The 14,494-nt window shown below is 40.4% G+C and overlaps 1 protein-coding gene across 5 annotated transcripts in view; it reads right to left on the bottom strand.

Moving 5' to 3' along the window:
• Positions 1-14,494, bottom strand: part of gpr155a (G protein-coupled receptor 155a) — a 66,628-nt gene that overhangs the window by 46,521 nt on the left and 5,613 nt on the right. For 4 of the 5 annotated variants that reach the window (XM_055637950.1, XM_055637952.1, XM_055637953.1 and 1 more), the window contains exons 2-3: positions 2,443-2,918; positions 656-1,055 (exon numbers count right to left, since the gene is read on the bottom strand). In XM_055637950.1, the coding sequence (XP_055493925.1) occupies positions 656-1,055; positions 2,443-2,887 (845 nt within the window). In that variant the 5' untranslated portion in view covers positions 2,888-2,918. Of the gene's footprint in view, positions 1-655; positions 1,056-2,442; positions 2,919-9,041; positions 9,247-14,494 lie in introns of all 5 variants that reach the window. The other variant, XM_055637951.1, reaches the window with a different exon arrangement.

The raw sequence follows: 14,494 nt of genomic DNA, 5'->3' as shown, positions 1-14,494 counted from the left end.
TGGCATTATTTTTGTGTTGTTTCTATAGTCAAAGGGTAAGGTTGGTTGATTTATTTGTGCAGAACAGTGGTGGAAGTCCGACTCCGCTTGCCTTGTTTCTATGGATTTTTCGCTATATTTATGCATAACTGCATGAATTGTGATCTGATTTCCATACATGAATATACTAATGTCATTCATGTTCTGCACCTGCTGATCAGAGCCTGGCTGTACTGTGGAATGTAATTAGGAATGTAATTTAGCCTAATCTTATTCATACCTAATCGAATTTAAAGCATAAATGTTGCATTCAAGTGTAAGTTAAAAGACTCGCTACATTATGCACCAGATTGCACAATTTCAAGCTGAAAAATGCAAATGCTCCCTACCCCCATCCCACAACCTCCCCCCCCTCCCCCCCCCCCCCCCCCGGTCGCTACGCTTACTCAGGCTTGCTTGCTACTCTCCCTCACAATTTCTCACTCTCAACTCTCACCCAATGTTGGCAGCCCTGATACTCAAGTCAATACAGGGAAGAGAGGGTCAAAATGTTTTCAATTTCACATTATATATCAAATTAATATCAACCACTTCAAAGCACAGTATGGATAAACCAAGTTAACCATACCAGCATTGATCTGAAATTAGTATAAAATGACAAGGTTTGTCTACTTACAATTTGGCTGTGATCAGAAGAATAATTGCAAGAACTGAACTTTTTTTCAGCTTTGTAATCTGTCCCACCATTGTAAGTCCAAGATAAAAGAGAGCTGACCCGCTGAAAGAACTCGCCAGTCCATCCAGAAATTCTTCAATAATCATTGGAATCTTTTGATGAAAGATAAAATTCCCACAAATTCCGATAATGACCATGAAAACAATTGGGTTTTTAAAAACCTGGAACAGTACTATTGCAACAGACTTCAGTTTGCTTTGTTGAATGTTCAGATCTTGCTTCCATTTCTGGATTTCGCAGAAGATGAAACCAATTGGGTTTAACAATAGCAGTGAGATGGGAGCCAGCAGGTAAATATACTGAAGATATTCTGGGCATCTATCCCTGTACAGAGCCTCGACTGAAATACACAAAGTCATCAGGTTAAAACAAAAAGAATGCTGATTGAATGTCTAGATTTGTCTTAAGTATACACATTTCACATTAAATATCCAACTTTACAATGTCATAAATGAAAGGAAAAAAATGATGGAAATAGCTAGCAGTCAAGCAGCATCTTAGGTGAGAAAGAAAGAAAATTGACCTTTCAGGACGATTACCTTTCATCCATTTCTTCTTTATCCACCCTGTGGAATATTTTTAACATTTTCTTGATTTTATTTTTGATTTCTAGCATTTGAAGAATTTTGGTTTGCAAAAACTATGGTTCGTTTGTGGGGATTTATAGGAATAACAACAGTAAGTCCCAAGCCCTGGCTCCAAGTTAGCTTTCACAATACTCAAAAAGTAATAGAACCCAGTGCAGTGAAGTAGATCTCTCTGCTCAATGTTTAATTGCAGGAAAGGTTAGATGTTTGAACTAGAACTGTTCTAAGGTCTGGCATTTCTGGGAAGAAACATTAGCCAATATTTCTTGAAGACCAAAAAAAAAGGGTAGTTGCTCGAAATCTGAAACAAAAACAGAGGGAGCTAAAAATGCGAGAGGTAGTCCAGCTTGAGATTTAAATATATCATGGCACAAGTAACAATTTGCAAAGTAACGTTAAAACAGCCAAATATTACAGCAATTGTAAAATGATCCTATATTATCAAGAACAGTGGTCAAGGAAAGAGCGTTCACGTCGCAGGCCCCGTTTCCACCAATCTTTCCACCACCAAGCACAAGAAGCGACAAGACAGACACCATTGCATGCAGATGCCGAGAAGTGTGTTCAGCTCTGGCTGAACAACTTCTAATCTAGAGTGTGGACTCAAGAAGATCAAGAACAGAACCTCAAATGATGCAAAGAGGCACCTTGGGATGCTAAAATATCACATTACAATCCTGCATATTTAGTCAGCACGCTCATTTTAGAAGGGATTCAAAACCGATCACCATACAATTTTCCTTCAAATCTGTCAAGGAGGTCCTAGTGGTACTATTCATATCATGTTAAAGGTCTACTTTGCATCATTTTCATGACACGAAATGGCTTTAAATTTGGAATGGGTTTTTTTCAAACCTATTAATGAAATGTTCCACAATCAAATGTGGCACAATAAAGCTATTGGCAGAAACCTCCCCCCCCCAAAAAAAAATTTATCACCGTCAATTTGAGGGTTTGTGATTAGTATCTCCTTTTCTATAAAGCCTAATGGTTAAAGAATCAACATACCTACATACCCAACAATCCTCTGCTCATCACAACTTAAAACATCTCTCCAAAACACATAAAGGACCATTTTTAAATTTGACAATTATTTCCAACCAAAACAACAGAGTTTAGAATTTCATAAAATCCACTTACCTATAGGATATCCCAAAGCAAAGTCGTTACTCTGTGTAGCAAAGATTGGGAAGAGTCCAGCTTTGCCAAATCTACTTTCTGGACTTGCTATCAGCAGAGTCAAGATGCAGACAGTTATAAAAACTGCAACTTTAGCCACAAGAATACTACAAACAAAAATCCAGTTGATGTGAGCAAAGTCTAAAACCACCATATTCTGAAAAAGGAGGCCTGGAAGTGCAAACATGGACACAAAGTTTCCTAAACCCTTGGCCTCCGTAGAATTTATGATGTTCACTCGACCAGCAACATACCCACAAAGTATAATGCCAAAACACTCTAAAAGAGCAGGGAAAAGCCTGCTTATAGACATTGTAGGAACAACAGCCCCAGAGGAATTGGTGATAACCAAACTTTCCATTGCTTCTTTCCTTGAAATTGTAGCTTGAGACAATGATGAGATCATTCATGTATCCAATCAAGATGCTCAAAGGAAGCTGAAAGAAAACAAAACACCAATGACAATTTGAACATCTGTTGTGAGACTTAAGTCCATCCCCTTCCTTTATCCCGACATAAAATTAATGGTTACTCATTCCTCATTCAAGAGGCCTTGCTTATCTTAACATGCTGGTTTATCTGCAAGCATCATATTGGGTTTTAATTCTGATGGCACACTACTTTGTAAGCAGTTTACTGAGTCCCCAGGTTATAATGCAGAGAAACATTATCGCTTTTATAATGACAACTGGAAACTTGTGGAAACAAAACAGACCCTCCCTGACTTACTCAGGGGTTACGTCCCGTGAACCCTTGCCAAAATCAGATGTTACACAAGTCGGGAACACAAGTGTTACTGGGCATGGGTAAATTTACTATTTGTACTGTGTATGTTCTACACTGTGCAGTAGACACTGCATAAAGAATGAAAAAATATCTAATCCGAGGTTGTGCAAATGCCTGAAAATTATAAATTTGCAACGAGGAGGTAGAATCAGTCTGAGACAATTAGTGGGCACATTATTTTATTTGAAAAAACTATCTATTCTTGTTTAAATACTAAATGTAATCTTTAGCTGTAGTTTCTGGGTCTTTCTAGGCCATGTTGTACACAATAGCTACATATGTGAACCTGTGGATAAATAAATGTGGTTAATGCCGTTGAACCTGGAAGAACCTGATATGCAACCCTAACTAAAAGATAAAAAGCCTCCTACAATGCCAAATAATTTTTTTCACACAAGTGACAGGTGCAGCTGCAGTCACTGTCAGTGAGCTGTAACTAAGTCTAAATTTACAAAACTAAGTGCAAAATGTCAAATGTGAATTTCTACTACCGCAAACTGTTTAATAGTGAGTTAAGACAATTGCTCTGGCAAGTTGAGCCAGACACCATTGAAAGAGCACGGAGGCCATGTGGACGTTCCAACATGGAGACCATGCGGGATCATCCACGAGAACAGCTGACTGGCTTGTAGAAACTGCCGCATGTGAGGGCACAAGCACGCAGCTACCGTGACATGTGACTTGGAAATGAAGCGGTGGGGTTAAAGTAGTGCGTGTCACCCATTATGAAGTCGGGGAATGCCTGTGGTCCCAAGCACAATGTGAAAACATTTATATGTAAACAACTCAATGTCAACTCATTTTGTTACATTCTACCCAGAGATGCTGCCTATCCTGCTGAGTTACTCCAGCAAATTGGTAACAATGCTGATGGGGAGGATTTCCTGGAATGTATACGGGTTGGTTTTCTAAGCCGATATGGGGAGGAACCAACTAAAGGGAAGGTTGAACGAGATTGGGTATTGTGGCATGAGAAAGGATTAGTTAGCATTCTTGTTGTGAAAAGCCCCTTGCGCAACAGTGACCACAAAATGGTTGAATACTGTATTAAGATGGAGAGTGACATGGTTAATTAAGAGACTAGTGTCCTGAACACAAAGAAAGGTGACATGGACGGTATGAGAAGGGAATTGGCTGGGATAAACTAGCAAATGGTACTTGAAGGGTTGACGGTGGAGATGCTATGGCAAGGATTTAAGGATCCAATGAATGAACTACAAAAATTGTTCATCCCTGTCTGGCGAAAAAAATAAAATGGGGAAGGCGGCTCAACTGTGGCTAACGAGAGAAATTAAGAATAGTGTTAAATCCCAGGAAGAGGCATATAAATTGGCCAGAGGAAGCAGCAAACCTGAGGACCAGGAGAAATTTAGAATTTAACAGACAAAGGGGTTAATTAAGAGGGGGGAAATAGAACATGAAAGAAAGCTTGCAGGGAATATAAAAATTGACTGTGAAAGCTTAGTCAGAAACAGGTGAATTTATAATGGGAAACAAACACATGACAGAACAGTTAAACAAGTACTTTGGTTCTGTCTTCACTAAGGAAGACACAAACAATCTCCCAGAAATACTAGGGGACTGAGGATCTAGTTGGAGGAACTGAAGGGAATCCACATTAGTCAGGAAAAGATGTTAGGTAAACTGTTGGGACTGAAAAATCCCCAGGGCCAAATGGTCTGCATCCCAGAGGACTCAAGGACGTGGCCCTAGAAATCATGGATGCATTGATGATCATTTTCCAAAGTTCTCTTGGCTGCGGATCAGTTCCTGTGGACTGGAGGGTGTGAAAAAAGCATGAACAGGATACTGATTTTAGATGATCAGCCATATTGGATGGCGGGCCAAATGCACGGTTCGAAAGGCCAAATGGCCTACTCCTACACCTATTTTTCTATGTTTCCTTCCTACTCATTTTGTTACGTCCGTCTTCCGATCAAGCTTAATAAATGTTGAGGATGGTCTCAATATTGCTGTCAAAGTGTTTCTGCAATTCCCCTCATCCTTGTTTGTGTGAAATCATTCTCAGAGAGGAGTCACGTGTGAAATCCCACTTGCTTGCCTCATTCCCACTGTAGACACCAAGTAGTGGACTAACACAGCGGGTCAGGCAGCATCTCAGGTGAACATGGATAGGTGACACTTCAGGTTGAGTCTGAAGTAGGGCCCCAATCTGAAACCTCTCCTATCCATGTTCTCCAGAGCTGCTGCCGGACTCACTAAACTACTCTAGCACGGTCTTTTTTTGTAAACCAGCATCTGTAGTTCTTTGATTCTGCCTTATTTCTACTGTACTTTGATGTTGCACATGAGCACCAATAACCCAGTACACTCCGATGTAAAGACTTTGCTCTTACAAGCCTTCTTTCTCCTTTGTATGTTAAAAACATCACCGCTGACTATTCTTCAATTTGAATTGATCCAGGGCCCTGGTGAGACCACACTTGGAGTATTGTGTGCAGTTTTAGTCTCCAAATTTGAGAAAGGACATTCTTGCTATTGAGGTTCACGTAGGTTACAAGGTTAATTCCCGGGATGGCGGGACTGTCATATGTTGATGAAATGCAGCGACTTGGCTTGTATACACTGGAATTTAGGATGAGAAGGGATCTTATTGAAACATGTAAGATTATTAAGGGATTGGACATGCTAGAAGCAGGAAACATGTTCCCAATGTTGGGGGAGTCCAGAACCAGGGGCCACAGTTTAAGAATAAGGGGTAGGCCATTTAGAACGGAGATGAGGAAAAACTTTTTCACCCAGAGAATTGTGAATCTGTGGAATTTTCTGCCTCAGAAGGCAGTGGAGGCCAATTCTTTGGATACTTTCCAACAGAGAGTTAGATAGAGCTCTTAAAGATAGTGGAGTCAAGGGATATGGGGAGAGGGCAGGAACGGGGTACTGATTGTGGATGATCAGCCATGATCACAGTGAATGGTGGTGCTGGCTACTCCTGTACTTATTGTCACTGAGAAATCTTCAGAGACTTGGAGCAGTAGGGGTAGTGTTGACCATTCTTGAAAAATGAGGAAAAAAAGAAAAAAATGTCTACTGGTCTAGCATGCCAAGGCAGTGGTGGACTTGCAGCTTATCCAGAGTATTGGATGTCATCTTATAAACCCCAGCACACAATCATTCTTTTTTTAAAATCAATATGACACAGTAGACTAATATTTATCTAGCAAACCTGGTAAGTTTCAAGGTAAATGTAGGGATCCAGGATCCACATTGAGGCAGATGCTCCAGTATCCTTATACATTCCAAAGACGTGTGGGTTAGTAGGTCAATTAGCCTCTGTAAAATGCCCAGCAATTTGTAGACAGTGACATAACAAAGAACTAATGTTGATTGGTGATCAAAGGTTAGCATGAATGCAGTGGTTGAAGGGCATTTTTCCAATCTGCATATCTAAACTAAACATATCAGACCCTGATAATGCTTTGTTATTTAATATCCACTTTAGAAGTTTGCAATGAAAATATGTTGTTTTTCCTTAACTTGCAACAGTGCCGATCCTGAAATATCATGGCTCAACTGCAATGGATGAAATTGTTTGACCCTTCAACCCTGCAGTGCGGAAAGTCACCAGAACCCTCACTCCTGGGCGTTCTGGCCTTCTTTTCAGGTGATCCAAGAGGCTCTGGCCTCCCTCTCTTAACTTTTGCAAACTACTATAAATAATAGAAAGTAAGTACAGTAGTACTTTTCTGCAATTATTGTCAGCACCTCAATAACAACTTGTGGAAGTTCCTCGTGCAAGTTAGATGAAATCGTACTTCTATATCATCTGGCAACAAGCCATCTCAAATAGCACCTCACTTACAGAACTCCTCCTGAAATGGAGTGCGCACTCAACATTCCTCGAGAAGAAATTTGTCAAATGAATAGTTCACATTATAAGGAAAAACAAATTGGTGAGCATACTTGGAGAACAAGTTTTACTTCTTCCTCTGGAGCTCTATGGAATTTTAACCTGATAATAGCATCATTTTAATGAAAAATCTCATACAGTGTTAAAGTAAATAGTAAGTATTAGAAATCTGCATGGAACTCTACCCGACTCAATGGTGGTGGAAGTATCAACAATAGGGAAACTAAACCTCAAACCTGAACCTAGACATCACATGCACTGGTGTGATCAAGATCATAAATATTTCTATTAACCATGATAGCTAAAAATGTACAGAAGAGGTTAACTGGGCATATGTGACTATTTTCTTTCAAGCAGTTCCATCTCTCCTACAAGAGACTTCAATAATGTACTGGAGGATGGAATTGCTTGTAAGAAATAGGACGTAGGTTTGTATTATAATTCTGAGACAAACTTAAATACTGTATCTTTTAAGTAATTCACAGAATCAACTTCAATATGTTAGTTGAGTCACTGGGAGATGCCAATCATCAAATCTGCCAAAAGCTAGGATTGATAAAAAATTAAATGTATCCACTGCATATTTCCATTTTGACAGGAAAATATTTCTGAAAAGCAAATTCCTTTATTTACATTTCAAATCTGAAGAATGTTATGGAGAATAAATCCTATTTACTGTAAACTAATTCCTTTGGCAAGTTAATTGACCCTCAAATACATATTAAACCATCTAGGATAACATACAGGTGTGGTGAGAGATGGAAAGGTACGGCTGTAGAGAGTGAATTGAGGAATCTTGTACATTTATCTCTAAATATTAATATCTAGGTAGAGCACGCAAATAGCATGTTGTCATTTAATGCAAAAAGATTCAAGAGTGGCACTGCATTGCTGCTACATTATATGTCCCTTGTGAGACCACCATTAACACGGTGTACGTCCAGTCTCCCTACCCAGAAAATTATGTAATTAAGATAGGGATTGCATGGTGAAGATTTCATTTAATCCTTGTCTTGGACAATTTTAGGTCACTACAAAATTATGAGCAATCAATATTTTTAGTTTTTTTCCCTCCCCTACCCTTCCCCGTGCCCCACCTGGACTCTCATCCATTTCTCCCCTTATCTCTCTCCTTCCATCTATACTCCTTCCACTGGCTTCACAATTCTCAACTCTTTCATCTCCTTTATTTTCATCGCTGGCCTTTGTCCAATCATCTGCCTATCAAAAATCCACCTCACTTGCATCCACCTATCACTTGTAAAATTTTGTAATGTCAAATACGAATCACGTGAACTTACAATCATGTACTTAATAATAAACAGGCAAATGCTAAACTTTTAATTCCACTCGCACTGAAATCCTATGACATTTTGGAAAAAAAATGGATTTAAGTATTTTTAATTCATTGATGTGGACATCAGTGACCATGCGAACAAGTTGGTATTTAATACATTCATCTAACTACCACAGCTCATTACAACTAAATGGCATGTTTAGCACCTGCAGATAGCATTTAGGATTAATCATAATGGTAAGAAATTGGAGCAGTAAATTGGTCCTTTTATCCAGTTTTATGTATGAACAACTTGGATTATTAGCAACTCCATTCAATAACTTTATGATCATTTTTAATAATACATTTTATTTTCTGGATTTTTGAGGCAAGAAAGTTCTCAAACAGTCATGCTGGAATCTGAATTTAATTAATCTGGACTACTACTCCAGACTCTGTAACTAGGTAATAATAACTATTTTTGGCTAACTTCAACACTTCCCAATGCCATTTTAAAATATATAAAAGATCCTTATCAATTTATATGGAGACCTTATTATAATCTAAACATCCTGAATTACCATTAAAATGTACTATATATCGAACAAGTTTGTATTCTGGTCAAACCTTCATTCCAAATGTCATCAGACACGTCGAAATTCAGCTCCGTAGACCAGGCTTCTTTCAGATGGTAGTGGATACAGAGGGGGTGAATAGACGCACAAAGCAAGATATTAGATGTTTGGAGTCCGGAGGAAGCTGCAGGAGCTCGTAGAGTGGGCAACTGTCAGGCATGGTTTCAAAATTTGGAATTTGGTCTTTAGCGTAGTGCCTAATTTGGAGATAGCGAAAAAAATGAGTTTGAAAGGTTAAATTTTGATTTCAGCTGAATAAATGAAGCAAACTTTTTTTTAATGGATTACTAATCTGTACCTCTCGCACTTGCATGTGTACAGAAACTGGCAGTAGATAGTTGTTTTGGTGTTGTGAAGGTACACTATTTGAATCCACCAATTAGAATATATATATATATATTCTAATTGGTGGATTCAAATAGTGTACCTTCACAACACCAAAACAACTATCTACTGCCAGTTTCTGTACACATGCAAGTGCGAGAGGTACAGATTAGTAATCCATTAAAAAAAAGTTTGCTTCATTTATTCAGCTGAAATCAAAATTTAACCTTTCAAACTCATTTTTTTCGCTATCTCCAAATTAGGCACTACGCTAAAGACCAAATTCCAAATTTTGAAACCATGCCTGACAGTTGCCCACTCTACGAGCTCCTGCAGCTTCCTCCGGACTCCAAACATCTAATATCTTGCTTTGTGCGTCTATTCACCCCCTCTGTATCCACTACCATCTGAAAGAAGCCTGGTCTACGGAGCTGAATTTCGACGTGTCTGATGACATTTGGAATGAAGGTTTGACCAGAATACAAACTTGTTCGATTAATGTTAGGTATAAACTGAAGTCATCCATCGACTGGATTACTCAGACCAAATTACACCGAATCTACCCAGCTATTTCTCCACTATGTGACAGATGCAAAGGTGCAGATGGTTATTTAACACATATTTTTGGGCTCTGTCCTCATATACAAAGATACTGGTCTGAAATATTTAAGTGGTTCTCTGGGGTCTATGGAAAAGAGATTTCCCCTGATCCAGAACTGGCACTTTTTGGATGCTCAGAGACTGCTTGCCCAACTTGCCCATGCCAAACAAGATGCCCCATTTACACTCGTCCCACCTGCTCACATTTGGCCCATATCTTTCTAAACCTTTCCTATCCAGGTACCTGCCTAAAGGTCTTTTAAATGTTGCTATAGTACCCGTCTCAATTACCTCTTCTGGCAGCTTGAAGCAACCCTACCCACCCTTTGTGTAAAAACAGTTGCCCCTCAGATTCCTATTAAATCATTTCCCTCGCACTTTAAACCTATGATTCATCTACTCTGGGTAAAATACAACCCCCCCTCATTATCTTATACACTTCTATAATGTTTCATGTAACTTGTTGTGTATTATGACTGTTAGCAGACCAATTTCTCTCTTGGTATAAATAAAGTTCTATTGCATTGTAAGATCACCCCTCATCCTTCTGCGCTATACGGAATAAAGTCCAAGGCTGCCTAACCACATCCTGTTGCTCAGGATTTCAAGTCCTGGTAACATCTTGTAAATCTTCTCTGCACTCTTTCCAGCTTAATGAAATCCTTTCGATAGCAGAGTGACCAAAATTGAACACAATACTCCAAAAGTGGCCTCACCAACATGAAGATATTTCTATTCATGCAAGAAGAAATTTCTACTCATCTCAGTCCCAGCTCTAAATGGCCTATTCATTATTCTGATATAGTCTCAGGAAACAATTTGCCTGCATCCATTCTGTTGGATTTCACCAAGATTCAAATAGCTCACCTTTCAGTCTTTTAAGCTACGGAAAATACAGAACAAGAACTGAAGCGTCTTGACCCGAAATGTCACCCATTCCTTCTCTCCAGAGATGCTGCCTGTCCCGCTGAGTTATGCCAGCATTTTGTGTCTACCCACCAGTTTATTCAACCTCTCCTCAAAAAGTAAACCCACCATCCCCAGAACTTACAATCCCTCATAGGGCCAAATATATCCATTTTCAGATAAGGAAGCCAAAATTGCCCACAGTATTCCAGGTGGTGTATTGCTGAGGACCTGTGGACACAGCTAGCCTCGATTCTTCTCATGATAAATGGGCAATATACCATTTGCCTGCCTGAATGTTGTGCCCAAATGTTATCTCCCAGTATTGATATAAAAGGATACTCTGATCACTTTCAAACAGCAACATCTTCCCATCTCTCACCATTTAAAATATACCATGTTTCTGTTTGTACAATGACCTAGCCGATTTCAAATTTTTCCACAATATTTTTCATCCATTATTTTTCACGGGTGTCTGGGGAGAAGGCAGGAGAAAGAGGGTCGGAGGGAGAGATAGATCAGCCATGATTGAATTGCGGCGTAGTCTTGATGGGCCGAATGGTCTAATTCTGCTCCTATCACTTATGACCTGCCAAGTTCTTATCGACTCACTTAGGATGTCCTCTTCTTAATCCTTATTTTTTTCTCCCCCGATGTCTTTTTCCATTAGGTACCCGACTCACAAAACTATCCAGCTTTCAGTCATCCGCAAACCTGAATATGCCAGGTGATTTAGACTTGGATAACCACATTCAAATATATAAAGCCAAAATGCTGATGCAGTTTGTGAATAACAAATTAAATATGTTTAGTTATTACTGAATTCTATACAATGCAAATAAACATTAAAAATAGACCACATCCAAAAAGTAACCAATTTACATTAAAAAGCATGCCAAACAATTTTTTTTCCCCGAACTACAATGACCATATTTCCACATTAATGTATTTTATTTAAACCTATTGTCTGGCATACAATGTCAGGCATTCTGCATGCATGTTAATATGCTATGGAATTAAGACGTTATAACATTTATAAGAAAGAATACTCAGGAATCTAGCAATGATCACAGAGATCCATATGCTTGACTGCAAATAACAAATATGGGGCAACATTCAGCTGAGAATGTGCTTTGTCATGATTCAGCAAAGCGATTGCCTGGTTCCTGTCATTCAGTTCTATTTTAGGTGGTAGAATCACGATGGGCTTGCACGCTTACTTGCACATTTAGTTTCATTTCTCAAATAACTCTATTGTTAAACAGTTTTTTATTCAACAATAAGATAGCTTCTGAAGAAGTAGAGATGCGGGAGTGTTTTCTTGGCCATATCCTGATGTGGTTGGACTAGATACAATTGTTGGTGATAGCTTCGTCCCAAGGCATAACTATCAACCGTTTATTCTCTCACACACTCACATATGCCGACCAACCTCCCTTCACAACTCTTTCAGAGTCAACCTAAATTTTGAAGCTTTCAAAAGTGGAATTTCTAAATAGTTTCTCATCTACATTATAGGAGCAAATAGAAATTGAGTATTCGGTACTGAAAACTGTTAGTCAAGAGAATTTGTCATATGTCCCAGATAGGCCAATAAAATTCTTGCTTGCTGCAGCACAACAGAATATTGTAAGCATAAATACAGAACAGTTCAGTTCAATTCAATATACACATAAATAAACAGATAAAGTGCAATAGGCTGTTACAGTTCAGAGTCTGTTTGTTGGCGAGTTTAGTAGCCGGATAGCTGTGAGGAAGAAGCTGTTCCTGAACCTGGATGTGCCAGCACTCAGGCCCCTGTACCTTCCACCCGATGGTAGCAGAGAGATGAGTGCGTGGCCAGGATGGTGTGGGTCCTTGATGATGTTGGCATCCATTTTGAGGCAGCGACTGCGATAGATCCCCTTGATGATGGGGAGGTCAGAGATGATGATGCACTGGGCAGTGGTCACAACTTTCTGCATTCTTTTCCGCTCCTGGACGCTCAAGTTGCCAAACCAAGCCACGATGCAACCAGTCAGTATGCTCTCTACTGTGCACCTGTAGAAGTTCGAGAGAGTCCTCTTTGACATACCGACTCTACGTAATCTTCTCAGGAAGTAGAGGCGCTGATGTGCTTTCTTTATAATTGCATTAGTGTGCTGGGACCAGGAAAGATCTTCGGAAATATGCACGCCCAGGAATTTGACGTTTTTGACCCTTTCCACCATCGTCCTCTTGATATAAACGGGATTGTGGGTCCCTATCCTACCCCTTCCAAATTCCATAATCAGTTCCTTGGTTTTGCTGGTGTTGAGAGCCAGGTTATTGTGCTGGCACCATATGGACAGTCGGTCGATCTCACTTCTATACTCTGACTCGTCCCCATCAGTGATTCGTCCCACAACAGTGGTGTCGTCGGCGAACTTGATGATGGAGTTCGCACTATGTCCGGCTACGCAGTCATGAGTATAGAGTGAGTACAGCAGGCTGAGCACGCAGCCTTGAGTTGCTCCCATGCTGATTGTTATCGAGGATGACACATTTCCACCAATACAGACAGACTGGGGTCTATGAATGAGGAAGTCGAGGATCCAATTGCAGAGGGATGTGCAGAAACCCAGATCTGAGTGCTTGGTAACCAGCTTGGAGGGGATGATGGTATTAAATGCCGAGCTGTAGTCAATGAATAACAACCTGACATATGAGGTTTTGTTGTCCACGTGGTCCAGAGCGGATTGGGGAGCCAGTGAGATCGCATCTGCCATTGATCTGTTGTGGCGGTAAGCGAACTGCTGTGGGTCCTGGTTTTTATTGAGGTAGGAGTTGATTTGCGCCATGATCAGGCTCTCAAAGCACTTCATCACCACAGACGTTAGTGCCACTGGTCGATTGAGGCACGTCACCTTGCTTGTCTTGGGCACCGGTATTATTGATGCCCTCCAGAACCTCACATCTCAGAAGTGAAAACTCCAGTCAGTTGGTCCGCACAGGTTTTTAAAACACGCCCGGATATACCATCAGATCCAGGCGCTTTCCGAAGGTTCACCCCCTGAATGATTTTCTGACGTCGCCCTCTGTGACTGTGACCGAAATACCATCACACGAATAGGGGCTCGGGAAGGCACATCAGTGTTCTCCCTATCAAAGCGTGCTTAAAACGCATTGAGCTCGCCAGGGAGTGATGCTTCACTGACATTTGAGCTGCCTCCTGATTTCGCCTTGTAGGATGTGATTGCATTCAAGCACCACCACAGTGGCTGAACATCTCTCATCCTTCAGCTTGGAGCAGAAGTCCCTTTTGGCCTTTTTGATGGCCTTACCAAGGATCCGGACTTCAGAAGAGTGCGGATCCCATGGTTCATCCAAGGCTTCTGTTTAGGAAACACTGGGAAGGTTTTTGTTGGGATGCAGTCCTCCACACATTTCTTAATGAAGTCTGTGACGACTGTGGCGTATTCATTCAGGTCTGTTGCCGAGTCCCTGAACATTGCCCAGTCTACAGACTCCAAACAGTCCTGGAGTTGTTCCTCTGCACAGTCCTCACCTCTGGGGGTGCGCTCTTCAATTGCTGCCTGTAGGCAGGAAGAAGCAGCACCACAGTATGGTCGGATTTCCCAAAGAGAGGGAGAGGGA

Source organism: Leucoraja erinacea, chromosome 7 (genome assembly GCF_028641065.1).
Source record: "Leucoraja erinacea ecotype New England chromosome 7, Leri_hhj_1, whole genome shotgun sequence".
Classification (NCBI taxonomy): domain Eukaryota; kingdom Metazoa; phylum Chordata; class Chondrichthyes; order Rajiformes; family Rajidae; genus Leucoraja; species Leucoraja erinaceus.
This window is presented reverse-complemented; position numbering and strand designations above follow the sequence as displayed.